Source organism: Balaenoptera borealis (assembly GCF_965194805.1).
Source record: "Balaenoptera borealis genome assembly, chromosome: 1".
NCBI lineage: Eukaryota > Metazoa > Chordata > Mammalia > Artiodactyla > Balaenopteridae > Balaenoptera > Balaenoptera borealis.
In genome coordinates, this window is record NC_138860.1 from 40254795 (window position 1) to 40268443 (window position 13649).

The following is a 13649-nucleotide window of genomic DNA, read 5'->3' on the forward strand; positions in this document are numbered from 1 at the left end:
ATTTCCCCTCTTTCTCTTTGCCTGTTTACTGTTATTCCTTTACCTTATCACCAGTATCCTAATCTGGAGGCTTATCCAGGCTTTGCCTGGCCTGCCTTGCTATCCCTTTATAATCTCATCATCTGGAATTCAGTGCTTTGTGTTTTAGGTTTTTTCCTCCTTTACTATAGGTGTTTTTTTTTTTACTTTTTTCTTTCTTCTCTCCTAATTTTTTTTTTGAATCTTTGTTTCATTCTTTCTTCCAAATGCTTGCTTGTACCTCTTCACTCATGGTGAGAAAGTTGGTGTTACCCAGAACCGCTGTGTACTGTGGAAACACTTATTTCTAAGACTACAAGTGAGATAAGACCTAAACACCCCTTCTCAGAGGAAGCCTTTCTTACTGTTTTGTCCAGCATGTGCGTGTATTACATTGGTCACTTTATCTGGGCAGTTTCTACTGCAAACCTCTGTAGGCTGGCATACTTATTTCTGTCCCTCCATCTACTGCCAGAGGTTCTTGATTACTCAGCAGTGGGTATACACTAGTGAAATTTGGTTAGGTGTTTAATTGATATTGTAATGCTGCCATAGTAAAAATCTTAAACTTAGAAATTTTTTAAACAAAAATACTGGAAAGAATGTAGGAGGTCTTGGGGGGAAAATCTATTCTTATAGTGGGTCACTCTCTGCTTTAGAAATTTAAAGAAGTATTTTAGGGCATAGGCCTGATCTACAGTTTTATGTTAATTTATGTAACACTGTTTTTGATGGAGTAAGGATAGGTATAGTCTAAATATGAAGAGAAGAAACTTTAGAGTCACAGATCCTTCTCTGAAGAAAACGAAGTCTCTTAAATGTTTAAAACTAGGCTAAAATTAACATCTGCAACGTATGATAGGACCATTGTAGTTGGAAAATGGGCGATTAATAGATTTTCTCAGTTTTGATATCTCTGCCTAGCGTATAAGTGCGAATCTTGTTCATTCTCCCAAAATGGTACATTTCCCTTTCATTATCTTTTAGTGTTGGTAAAAGGTAATTCAGAATATATTTTTTAATTCTTATAAAAATGAAATCCTCATAAATCAGAGTTTTAGTAATCTCTTGTCTGTGATTTGGTGAAAAGTTTAAAAAAAATAAGCACTTTGGAAAAATGTCTGTCTTCATATCCTCATTAGGAAACTTCTCTTTAATTTTGTAGTCAAATCAGAAAATTAATGCCCGTTGGACCACAGAGGAGCAGCTTCTAGCAGTGCAAGGTATATTAAAGATAAGCAGTTACTGTTGTTAATAATTATTTAACTTGTCGTGAAAGGTGACTACCATAGTTCTTCCCTTCCTTTAGAAATGGATCAAGAAAGGGGTCTTGTGTTCACCACAAAGTCCTGGTGACCATGAATTCTGTTTTGTACTTGTGGATGTGACATACTGAGCCTGTGTGCATTTTGGGTCCTGAACAGCATGTAATGCATTCTCAGCACTAAATAAATGATGGTGATGACAAGCTTGAACAAGTCTTGGTCTCTCCGTGCCTCTGCTTCAGTATTCCTGCAGTTGGGTTCATTCTTACTGTATCAGTCAATAACTCATTATTTAAAGCATAGACTAATTTATGTTTCTGGTTTCCCTGATTACTCTGTATTTGATAAATGTCAGGTACTGAAAATATTAATGATATGCTTTACTTTCAGTGTACCATAATTTACTTAAGAGATATGCCACTGAATGCTTCAAAACCTGACTTTAAATATATCTATTTATACAAAAGAGAGGCTTAAGATATATATATATATACACATACAATTTTAAATGCACTATTTATAAGAATGCTTTGTTGAATTGTATGGCAGAAAACTTTTTGTAATATGAATACCCATGGGCAAATTGGAAGCACTATAAACTTGGATTTTCTTGTATTTGAATTACTTAAAGAAGGGCATATTGTATGTTTTAATTCAGTGTTGTAGATTTTTTTCCCTTTCAAGATGAACTATCTGCAGGACTGATTGTGTGATTTAAGTTTGGTTTACAATTTGTTTCTTCCTGGCTGAGCCCTCTGTATTGAGTACTAATAGCTTTTTGTCTAGGTTAACTACTATAAGAGAGTTGGGCCCCAGTGAAACATATATCTTTAAAAATAGTTCCAAGTATTCAAACATAGAGAAAATATTTAACTCAAAAATGTTGTGCAAGTATCATTCGGATATGAGAATAATGTAGTTAAAGATTGATTAATAGATGACTCTGCAGTTAGAATTAGAGTAAGAATTACTCACCCAGTGTGATTTGAAAATGTCACAGGAGGGTGCCAGCAGGATAATGTCAGCCTTCCCTTTGGTATACAGTCATTTCATAAATAGAAATACTTGATTCGATGGAGGCAGGGTGCTGGATGTGCATTGAGCACATCTGTAATTGTAGAATTAAGTTTCTGAATGAGTCAGAACAAAGTTTAATTAGTTTATAATGTTCAATAATAGCTGTTTTAAAACTAAAAACTGACAATTTAAATTTTTGATTAAAAAATTAGTATTTTCAATGGCTGTCTCATATTTATTTAGAATTATGTCTTATGGCTCTAACATAGTTATTTGAGTAGGCATTGGTTTGACTGATGTAAAGCCTGTTTCCCTTCATCAGAGTAGCCTATAGAATTTAACCCCGTCTTCCAGTATTTCATTGCTTAAAGGTTAGTATACTAATCCTGTACTCTTCATATAAGAAATTATCCCAGTGAAAGGGTTTTCTTAAGAGAATAGGCTAGGAAGTCTGGGTTAATCTTTCTCTATATGTACAGAATCAGGATTTGATATTGTTCTACAGTACTCCTTTAAGTGGTAGGGTCCACTGAATCTTATGGCTGGGTTGGGTATTATGAAAAGCTGCGTTCAAGAGAAGGACAATGGAAAGATTTACATATGGAGTTGAGCTATATATGTGGACACTATTTCAGCTTATAAATATTACAAGAATGGAGTATTTATAGAAATAATCAAACATTTCCTCTCTCCTGAGGGATATTCAGTGTCATATTTTTATGCACGTTTGAAAAGTAATCCTTAAATAAATTACACTAATGGAGCAATTTGTATGGAAAGATTCATGTTCTTAGGATTTTGAAAGCACTCTCTTAGTATGTTAATGTCTTCGTTTTTATTTAAATATTTATTTTGACTCTGTGTGTGAAATTTTTATTTTCACTTTGAGTTTTTAGGTTTTTTTGGTTTTGTTTTGGGGTTTTTTTGTTTGTTTTTGTTTTTGTTATTTACAATAAAACAAAGCTAAGCTATTTGTGTCCAAAATAGTTATTTTAGGGAGAATTAAAAAGTGCCATCTTTGCTTCATGTGCCCATGTATTTATATAATACTCAAAAGTGTGTCTTATAAACAGTATAATCGTATAGTAATGTCACCTGTACCTGAGTCTCAGTGTGGTTAAGGTACATAATTGAACTTTTTATTTTAACATGTGTAATCCAGAAGTACTTATCTTAGCAGGCAATTGTTTTTGGTTTTTTCTTCTTCTTTTTAATCTTTATTTATGATAAGCCTTTATATGATATTATTCTTCTGGTCACTTCAGTTTCAAATCATTTATGTTTTGATATTAACATGTTTTAATTTATATAGAACTTTCTATTCAAGACATTTTACATAGAGATTCTGATTTGACATTCATTTGTTAAATGCTTTATTTTATCTTGCTCGTAGTTGACCATTACAGTGACCTAGAAAGAGAAATGTTGACTCTAGTGTCACTAGTGAGATTTATAACTCTATTTTTTTTTTTTAACTCTACTATTAAATAAACTTTTTGTTGTAATTCTGAAAACCAAATAAGTATATTAAGATCATTTCCTAGGGCTTAAATATATATTTCCCACTTCCATCTGCTCATATTGTTGTTAACTAAGTACTAGCCATTTAAATTGTAAATAAATATTATTTTAACAACAAATATTTAAATAAATAAATAAGCCATTTCCCCTTCTTTCTCCCTTATTTGGAAGGGGGGAAAATCATGCTCAGACCAGATAGGAATGTCTGCTTTTACTTATATAATCTATCACTTTATTATGTTGATTTTACTTCTAACTATGTTATAACTTCAATAGCATTCTTTGAGAGTCCCCAAGTGGGATATTATAAATGCTGCTTTAATTTAATTTAATCCTCTTAAAATACTTACCAAGAATGGTATTTCTACAATTTCTGTAATCTGTTTCAGCTTTGAGTATCTAAAATTTCTATTATAACAAATTAGTTAACAGTAAGGCCAGTTATAGTCTTCACATATTTGTGTTAATGGTGAAATACCCCTGTTTGTAGCTTATGTCATATATATAAATTTTTTTTTCTAATCTATGGTGCTTTTAGAAATTATCCTAAAATCAATCTTGATATTCATATGATAAACATTCCTTATTAAGCAAGAATTAAGAAAAGAATTAGATTCTAGGTGTATTTTTTTTCATGTAAAATGGAACAATTATTATCTGTTTTCAAAAAGTAACAATACATTTAAATGATAGCGCAAAACATCTGCTCTTTAAAGTGTATAGGAGCAGAAGCATGGTATACAATGTTTGACATTTTTATTTTATGTCTCCTCTTAAATGTATTCATTTCATAGTCATTAGTGGTAAAAAACTAAAAAACAAAAACAAACAAAAAAATATGCTTCCCAACTACAATATTTGTGCTATATTAGGGTAAACAACAAAAAATTTTTCTAATTTTATCAAGGCATCAACTTTAATTTTTAGTTTTTTTTTTTTTTTATATTACTTGCCTTCTCGTATAAAACAGGAAATAACAGAACTATGTTCAAGTGAGTTATGCTTACAGTTGAATTTTACCTTCTCTCCCTATAGTTTATACATTCATTCCTTTTTAGGAGCAATGAAGTTGCAAGTCTAGAAATTGTCTTCTTTCTAATTTTATCTCCTACTTTAAAAAAAGCTAGAATGGTCCCTAAAGTAGGGGGGGAAAAGAGATTTGGCTGTTGATTAAGGCATAAGGATTGTAACGATCCTTACATGATCCTCAGTACATGAATGATCAAAAGGAGGTGGAGATAGATTCATACTTTTCCATCTAAAAGTTATCTGTTTGCATTAGAGAGTTTTTTCTGTTATAACTGATATCACAAGAATGGAGACCCAAAAGTATAATTGTCAACCCTCTGATGCACTTGCTTCAGATAATTAATGATTCAAAATTCCCAGCATTTTGGGGATGGAATTTAACTTGTAGCAAGAAGATGGGAAGCTTCAGAAGAGAAAGGCTAGACATTGGAAAGACAATATATGATTTTGACTTTTAGCCGTCGCCCAGATGCACCAATCATTGTCCCACTGCTGTTGATATCTTTTTTACCTTCTTTACTAGGAATTCTTGACAAGATTTACAGGAGGTGAAAAGAAATGCATGTTCCTGAATGGTTTGAGTTTAAAATTAACCTCTTATTGATAGGAAAGAACCATATCCCTGGAGTTTCTAGATGTCACTGTGTTCTTACTTCAAAAATAGATTTTTGAAAATTAATATTTTCCAATTATACCAAGTACATGCTCACTTTAAGACATTTGTGCAAGAAGCAGGGAAAAAAATATCCCCCAAATTTTCATTACCTATATCTAGAAGTAGCTTGTCACTGTAATGTTGGCTTTGTGGGTTTTTTTTATAGTCCAAAATAAGATTTTAAAAATAACTTTTTAAACATACCAAAAGCAGATTTATGATATCCTTTCTGTCAAAGTAAAAAAAAGTCTAAATACCACGTTCAGAGTTGGGAAACACCATATTACAAATGCTCCTGAACTTACTATTTTACTACCCAAAGCTCTAAAAATACGAATTGTTTTTTGGTTGGGTAATATAGAACACTGGTTGGAAAATAAAATAATGATAACACAATATCCTAATGAGTAATATTTTTATGTTAATTCCCAAACAAAACTTTAAAAGTATATATTATAAAGATTATACGGTTTCATCTGCTAGTGTAGAAGCCATGTTGTTTCACTGTAACTTTGAAATGAAATTTAGCAATTTTACTGAAAACAATTTTTTCCTCTCCCTGGGAAATATTTAATTTCCCTCTTCTGGGGTTCTCTCAAGTTTTTTCCCACTCACCTTTGAAAACTGACCTCTTGCCCTAAAGGTCACAAGTTTAATTTAAAACCGTGGTTCAGATGGACCTAAGCCTTTTATATCTTCAGGAGGAGTGAGAGAGATTTAATCTTTTTTTTGTTTTGTTTTAGAGAGATTTAAAAAGTGTTCTACATTTATTTGTTATTTCATAATGAGATAATGAGTGATTAGATGATTTAACTTGTTTACTTTTTGATACCTTTAGTGAATTGTCAATCAAAAGTGATAGAGATAGTATTTCACATAAGGAAATAGAGTTACTAGTTAGGAATAGTTGTGCTATCTTATTGTCTCACAGTATTACTTTATTGATTCAGCCTGTGATATGGGATATAATTCAGACCATAAAAATCTGTTTATTGAAGAAATTCATGAGAAGTTGATCCTTCATTAGAATACAGATTAGGGTTTTCAAGGTCATTAATATTAGCATTCCCATTTTATGTGTTTGTGTGTGCCTAGAATTTTTGTCAAGGTGAACATATTTTAAAGCATAGCAAAATTCTCATACCTGCAGTATTTAATGATGAAAATGAAGGAGAAATTTCAAGTTTTGTAGTAAGAACTTCCTAAGTCATTCTAGCACCAACTCTTATGAGGGATATAATATGAGATATGATGGACCTCGTTTTTTATAAACTGTGGGAAAAGAATGGACCCTTTCCCCAGCTACGAGTTGTAACAAAGTAACTCTGATATCATAGGTTGTTAAAGATGGTTGCTCAGCACCGCTACCTTGCTAGGCTGACCTACAGAAGCCTACCTGGGGATTCATCGGAAGGAGTCAGTCCCATTAAGTCTTCAGTTGGTGTTTCACTAGAGTTTGACTAGTTATCAGCCATAGTACAGAGCTTAAGAATTCCACCTTCTAGCCAAAATGTGCAATGTCACTGGGAATGTGAAAGTGATAAAGAAGTCAGCCATATGTGACTTGTAGCTTGGGAAGAATAAGAGAATGAAGCCCTATGGAGAAGAAAAATCAATCGTATTTCCTGAGCACTTCCTCTGTACTCTGCGTTGTAGTAATGCTGGTGGTACTTTGTATTCCATAGTACTTTCCAACCTTTTTCACATCATGGCACACAGAGAAAACTATGAAAATTTTCATAGCACACTGAGGCAGGCAGATGAGGCTGTTGTCTGTCCAGAGGAGACTGCCCAGGAGCTCGAGCTCTTCCAGACCCGGCCCAGCCACCCTGCAGGTTAAAGACATTAATATCTGGACCCACTTACCCTCAGGACGTGATTGAGCTCCTTAGCCAGACTACAGAAGTCTACAGTGTGGTCTGAGCCTTAAGACTTTGCAAAGTAGTTGATACGAGACTAGCATACACAAGTTAATGATAAACTTACCTAGGTGACTCAGAACCTAGGTGACCTGAAGAAAATCCAAAGTGTCTGGGTAAACTAAAGTTCCTATAGGAAGTAGTTTTGGTTTGGGGGCATGCAATTCTGGAAATGCAACAATATTAGTGACAAGGCGAAGTCCATCGAGCAAGAGAAAATAAAGTGGAAGACCAAAAAAAATAGAGTCAGAAGAAGAGGGGACAGTTATATAGTGGAGTTAGACTTGGGGACAGCTTAGTGGTAGGTTTTAGAGTATATTTTGCTAAACAAATGGGTGTTCGGAGGGTTGTAATTATTGTCAGACTTGGAGTCAGAGTTACTCTTAATGTGACTTCTTGCTAAGAATATAGCAGATCTAATCCTAGATTTATTTAAGGTTTTCATTTCTAAGCTCACGTATTCAGTAGCATTGGTCATTTCTAGAATGTAAATTAAATATCCATTATGAAAATTAGTACACTGGTAGAACACTGTGTGTGATTTCCAATTAGTATTTGTTTTTCAGTGCAGTCATCTCAAGTTGAGTTGCTGTTTTCCAAAGTACAAGTAGTAGAGAAGTACTTGAGTATGCAGTAGTAATTCTTCATATGAAATGACCTTGGGTTCTTATTGCCAGATAAACCCTTGGTAGAACCTAGTCACCATTAGAATTTATACTCAATTATGAAGTTCAAAGTGGAAATCAGCTCATGTATTTAAGAGAATATAAATTCATTTATATTGTAAATGAATATAAAATAAAATATTGTAAGCAATGTTTAAGTATCATTATAACTTTGTTGTCATGCATATGTCTTTCCTTTTGAGAACAGAGCAAATGAGCATAGTTTATAAACCCAAAATTCTGTATTAACAATGGGATATGGTTATAGCTTAATAATGTCAGGCCTCCTACCCAAAATGCTCTAAGAGAAAGGAACTCCCCATAGAGTCAAGCCTAGCAAGTTGAATGTAGCAAGAGATACTTATTCCCAAGTTTTCAATAAAAAATAAGCACAGAATTTAAAAACAGGAGTTATATCATGCTGGTGCTTTAGGTAATAGGTGTATCACCCAAATAGCTATCAGTAAGAATATGTCTAGCATTTCTGCTGGGGTATTAAAATGTCCTTACATTATTCTCTTATGTGTGATTGTATACATGTTAAGTTTATCTAAATCCTTGTATTTCTGGCTACTTAGGTTAAACTACAGACTTTAATATCATAGACATCAATATTTTTTTCCTCCTTTCTCATCTCTAATTAATGAGTTACTGTTTTCTGGTATTTTAAAAAGCAGTTATCAAATTGTAAGCTAAAAATTTTGACAGCTTTTATACTTTGAGCTAAGTGCATCTCTTCCTAGAATGAGTCAGTGAATTTCTTTTAGAATTCCCTTAAGAGCAAATTATTGTCCATCTGATTATATAAACTCACTTTAAACTCTGTGGCATAATTGACTATCTCAAGTTCATAAATCAAATATTATCCTTCATTTAATAAAATTTCCATAATTTTATGGAAGTTAGGTTTTTTAATAACTGAATGTACAATCCTTCTTAAATTTAAGGTAGTGATGATAAGCACAAGTATCTACAAGTAGTCACTATTATGCCCTGATTCTTTAGGCTACAGAGCATATCTCGGAATCCTTCATATATACAGTCCTTAGAACTGTTAGATGAGTTAAAATCCAACAAACTCTGAAAAATAGCTTCCCCTTTTTTTGTCCATCAGATTGTGATGATTCTCCTGCTTTTTATGTTTAAATTCTTATCTCATTTCTATTCATTGGTACCTGGTAAGATAGGCAATTAATTATGTTGAAGTTGGTGTTAAGACCAAAATTACAATGCTTTTCTTAATGGGGGAACCCTAAGACTACTCACTCAGTCCATTGAGGGGATAAAAGAGATGGTTCATTCCCATCCAGTTTTGTTTACAAACGGTGTTGCTCAAATTTAGGTGACTGGCTACTAGGGAAATAAATGAATGTGGAATTGAGGATGGAACAAAGAATTCAATGCTTTACAATAAATGGACTGTATTTGAGAGTTCAAGAGAGGATTGGAGAAAATAACTGAGTATGTAAAAAATGGTAAGTCTCTGATTGTTCAGTTGAAGGCAAGTGGCTGGCTCGATGAAATGACATAATTGATAGTTTTCATCTGTGACCCTGATATCTTAGCCTCTATCTCAGAATTGAGAAATGAGCAGAGTTTATCAGAAAGGATTTTCATTGCTGGTATCTTGTGTGTGTGCATGATGTATAGTACACACAGCTCTCCTTACTGATCCTTCACAGGTGTATTATTTACTTTGCCTTCCAGGTGTCCGCAAATATGGTAAAGATTTTCAAGCTATTGCAGATGTAATTGGCAACAAGACTGTTGGCCAAGTGAAGAACTTCTTTGTAAACTACAGGCGTCGGTTTAACTTAGAGGAGGTATTGCAGGAGTGGGAAGCAGAACAAGGAACCCAGGCTTCTAATGGTGATGCTTCTACTTTAGGGGAGGAGACAAAAAGTGCTTCTAATGTGCCATCAGGGAAGAGCACTGATGAAGAAGAGGAGGTGTGTTTGTGTATGGAATTTGAGCTAATATGAGTTGAGGAATCACCATTTTGTGTGGTGTTCTGTAAGGTTAATTTGTCAGAGGACTAGCTAAATGAGCATGAAAGGTTGACAATACACTTACTCAGTGGTGCATCTCTCGTGACTCTTAAGTCATAATGACATGCTAAGTTCTGATCCTAGAAGAATGGAGAGTGTATTGTTCTTTCATAGTCTTATTTTTATTTCCAGTGTTAAGCTGTTTACTAATAAAGATGCCTGTTTGGTAGCTTCATTGCTTTTTCGGTTTTTGGTTTTTTGTTTTGTTTTGTTTAAAATAAAAGAAGCTTGTGCTTCCAAAAAACACTGGTGTTATGTTTTTGTTTTGTTTTGTTTTTCCTGTGACAGCCCAAACTATATTGTATTAAGTTCATTAGGAATTGTCATCTCATACGTGTATTTCTGTTTCTTCACCTCTAGGCACAGACCCCACAGGCTCCTCGGACTCTGGGTCCATCACCTCCTGCCCCATCATCCACTCCAACACCAACAGCCCCCATTGCCACTCTGAACCAGCCTCCACCACTTCTTCGTCCAACACTGCCTGCTGCCCCTGCTCTCCACCGGCAGCCTCCTCCACTCCAGCAGCAGGCTCGGTTCATCCAGCCCCGGCCAACTTTAAATCAGCCTCCACCACCTCTCATTCGCCCTGCTAATTCTATGCCACCCCGTCTAAACCCAAGACCAGTGTTGTCCACAGTTGGTGGTCAACAGCCACCATCACTTATCGGAATTCAGACAGATTCACAGTCCTCACTGCACTAAGATTAAATTGGACAGAGCTGCAGTAACTTTTCACCCCATCATTATACCAGTGCTCATCTGACTGATGCAAAAGAAGAAAGAATAATCCTTCCTAGATACTGAGGCTGGGAACTAGTTCTGTGGCAGTGGGCTAGCATAAGTAGATGCCTAAGAAATTTTTTAGTTCACGCAACTGAAATGTTATACAACAGAAAGTCTACAGTTAGCCTCCTTTCTAGAGTATACATTCAGCGACATGATCTCATTAAAGGAAAAGAGATTAAGTATTCTATATACCGAGGGTTTTTGTTTTGTTTTTACTGTATTTATTTTATTGAGAATCTTTATATTCCTGCCTCTTCATAGTCAAGGCTCTTAGTACAGGAATACTGACTTAGGAATTGTGAAAACTCCTTAAGTTTCATAAGTTAAGGATGTTCGACTTTTTCTCTTTTTTCTTTAATTTAATTTTTAACATTTTCCTATGTTAGGAGTGCAAGAATAGATAGCCTGCGTTTCAGATTTTGACATATGTTCATTTAATGCATATTTAAGAAATTATAGCTGCATATCCCTTTTTTCAAAAACTCTTGCTTTTTTTCCTAAAGGAATTTAAATATATTCCTTTAAAAGAAAGCAATTTAATCAATTGCAAAGCAATTATATGAACCCACAAAGAATGTACTGAACCTGCTAACTCTTTAACACACAGTTTAGGGTCCTAGCGCAAAGTCCTTGCTTAAAGGTCATTGACTCGCCATCTTGCAGTAGTAAGAGGATCGGAGTAATAATTTTACATATAAATGAGGATTTAATCTGTTCAAGTACAGTGTCTTTAATTCCTTGAAAATGGAGTTAATTTTGGTTTTTTTTTTTTAATCTTTCTAAGTGCTATCTGCTTTTAACTAGTAGTTGCCTACATTGGGGACTTTAGAAGAGAATTATATTTTGTCAGTTATGTGGAGATAGTGGTTATGGAAGCATTTATTTACAGTACCCTTTTTGTGTTTAGGTTCTGAACTTTAAATTGCCGTCAGACTTATTAATATGGTCTGTATTTAATATAAAGGATGTTTTCTTGGTAAATCTCTATTGTGCTATTTGGATACATTTGTGTATTCCTTGCAGCTGACCTGTACTTCTGGGTTTGGTTTAGGGTTAAATCATCAACATTATTTCATAAAATATATTTAAGAATTTGTTCTGTGTTATCCAAAGATATATCAGTATATTGTCACAATTATGCTGTTAACTTAAAATGCTGAGACCCCTTTTATAAAGAAACAAAAAATTTCAAGTCTTCTTAATTCAACACATAATCATTAAGCACCTACAAAGAATATTTTACAAGTGATTGTATTACTAATATTTTTGATAACAATGATTTCATATTGGAATCATGACCTGTGCAAAGGGACAGATCGCTTAGATTGCTATACTAGTGGAACTTAAGCTAAATGTTTGCACATTCACATTCTCACATTTAGAACTATTTCACGAAATGGTCAACATCAAAGGCCCTAGTTTATATTTCGAGATGTCATATATTCCCCAAATATTGGGTAGTCCCTACCTTTGGCTCTAAAGTGTTAAAGAGCTATTGACTTAAATCCATTGATTAGTTTTAATTTTGAAGTTTAGACCACTTCTTTCCATAAGGACCTTAAGTTCTGGCATAATCTAAAACTTTTTCCAGGATGTGTTCTTTCTCTCTCATTGGATCATCATGATTTAAAATTCCTAATATTCAAGAATTTATACTTATTTTTACTTTAATAGCCATGGGGACAGTTATATATCTTAAAGGAAAATATCTAAAGCATTTTTTTAAAGTATTTAGATTGTCTTGCATATGTGCATACTATACAGCTTCTATTGTCTTGTCTCTTGTCAGTAGACCTTCAGTATACAGTGTGTGGGATATGTGAGTCAAGTTGGTCAGCACCAGCATCTGTCCAGCTGTTAAGTATATTGTGATTCATTTAAAATCCGTTCTATCCCAACCATGGGCAAAGGTGCTGTATCTGAGGGATGTGCTGTAATTTGATCTACGTACACTAGAGCACACAGTAGAAAAATCTTAGCTTCATTAGTAATATGACACATGTATATAGTGAGATGTCTTTATTGTGTGCTTTGCATATTTTGTAAATATTTTGCACGTCATTATTTTTCTTTTTTGTTGAAGCAGTGTTTGGCCTGGAAGAGTGATATGCTTGCTGCTTAATCAAAGGATTAAAGAGTTAAAGATGTGTATGTCTTCTATTTTTATATAATTTCATGTTGTATGAGAAATTTAGGACCTCTTCACTGTGAAATTCTAAATACTGATTTTTATAAAAAAAAAAAAAAAAAAGCAAAACCTGAAAATCTTTTAATGACCATTTCATTAATTTCAAGTTTATCAGTTTAAAAAAAAATCTACACCCAAGTATTTTTTTCATTACGTAACTAAAAATAAATCACGCTGTTGATACATCTGGTGATATTGATAAACATTTTTTTCTATATGATTTAATTCCAGTGTAATACGATGGAGGTAAAAGTAGGTTATGATCAAAAGTTTTTCTTAATAATCTTATAATAAAGTGAGTAAAATATAATGTAAAATAAAGGTGAAAGAACGTCAAATTCTGTCTTAATATAGGCCTACATTCTTTTTAGGAATAGATGTAGAGAACAAAAAAACCTGACAGTCAGGTTTTTCAACTATACTAAGAATGTTGCGAATACGTTGGTTAAAGTACTAAGTTTAGTTATTAAATATGTTGTATTTTAATGTTTCTTTCTGCTATCAAAAGAATATTATCCATGGATATTAATAACTG

General features: G+C 33.5%; 1 protein-coding gene across 8 annotated transcripts in view; it reads left to right on the forward strand.

The window, feature by feature from the left end:
* Positions 1 to 13073, forward strand: part of RCOR3 (REST corepressor 3) — a 50317-nt gene extending 37244 nt beyond the window's left edge. For 3 of the 8 annotated variants that reach the window (XM_082400167.1, XM_082400168.1, XM_082400171.1), the window contains 3 exons: positions 1184 to 1241; positions 9797 to 10038; positions 10498 to 13073. In XM_082400167.1, the coding sequence (XP_082256293.1) occupies positions 1184 to 1241; positions 9797 to 10038; positions 10498 to 10842 (645 nt within the window). In that variant the 3' untranslated portion in view covers positions 10843 to 13073. Of the gene's footprint in view, positions 1 to 1183; positions 1242 to 5373; positions 5426 to 9431; positions 9565 to 9796; positions 10039 to 10497 lie in introns of those variants that run through there. The other 5 variants (XM_082400169.1, XM_082400170.1, XR_014246935.1 and 2 more) reach the window with 4 other exon arrangements.
* Positions 13074 to 13649: the final 576 nt, after the last annotated feature.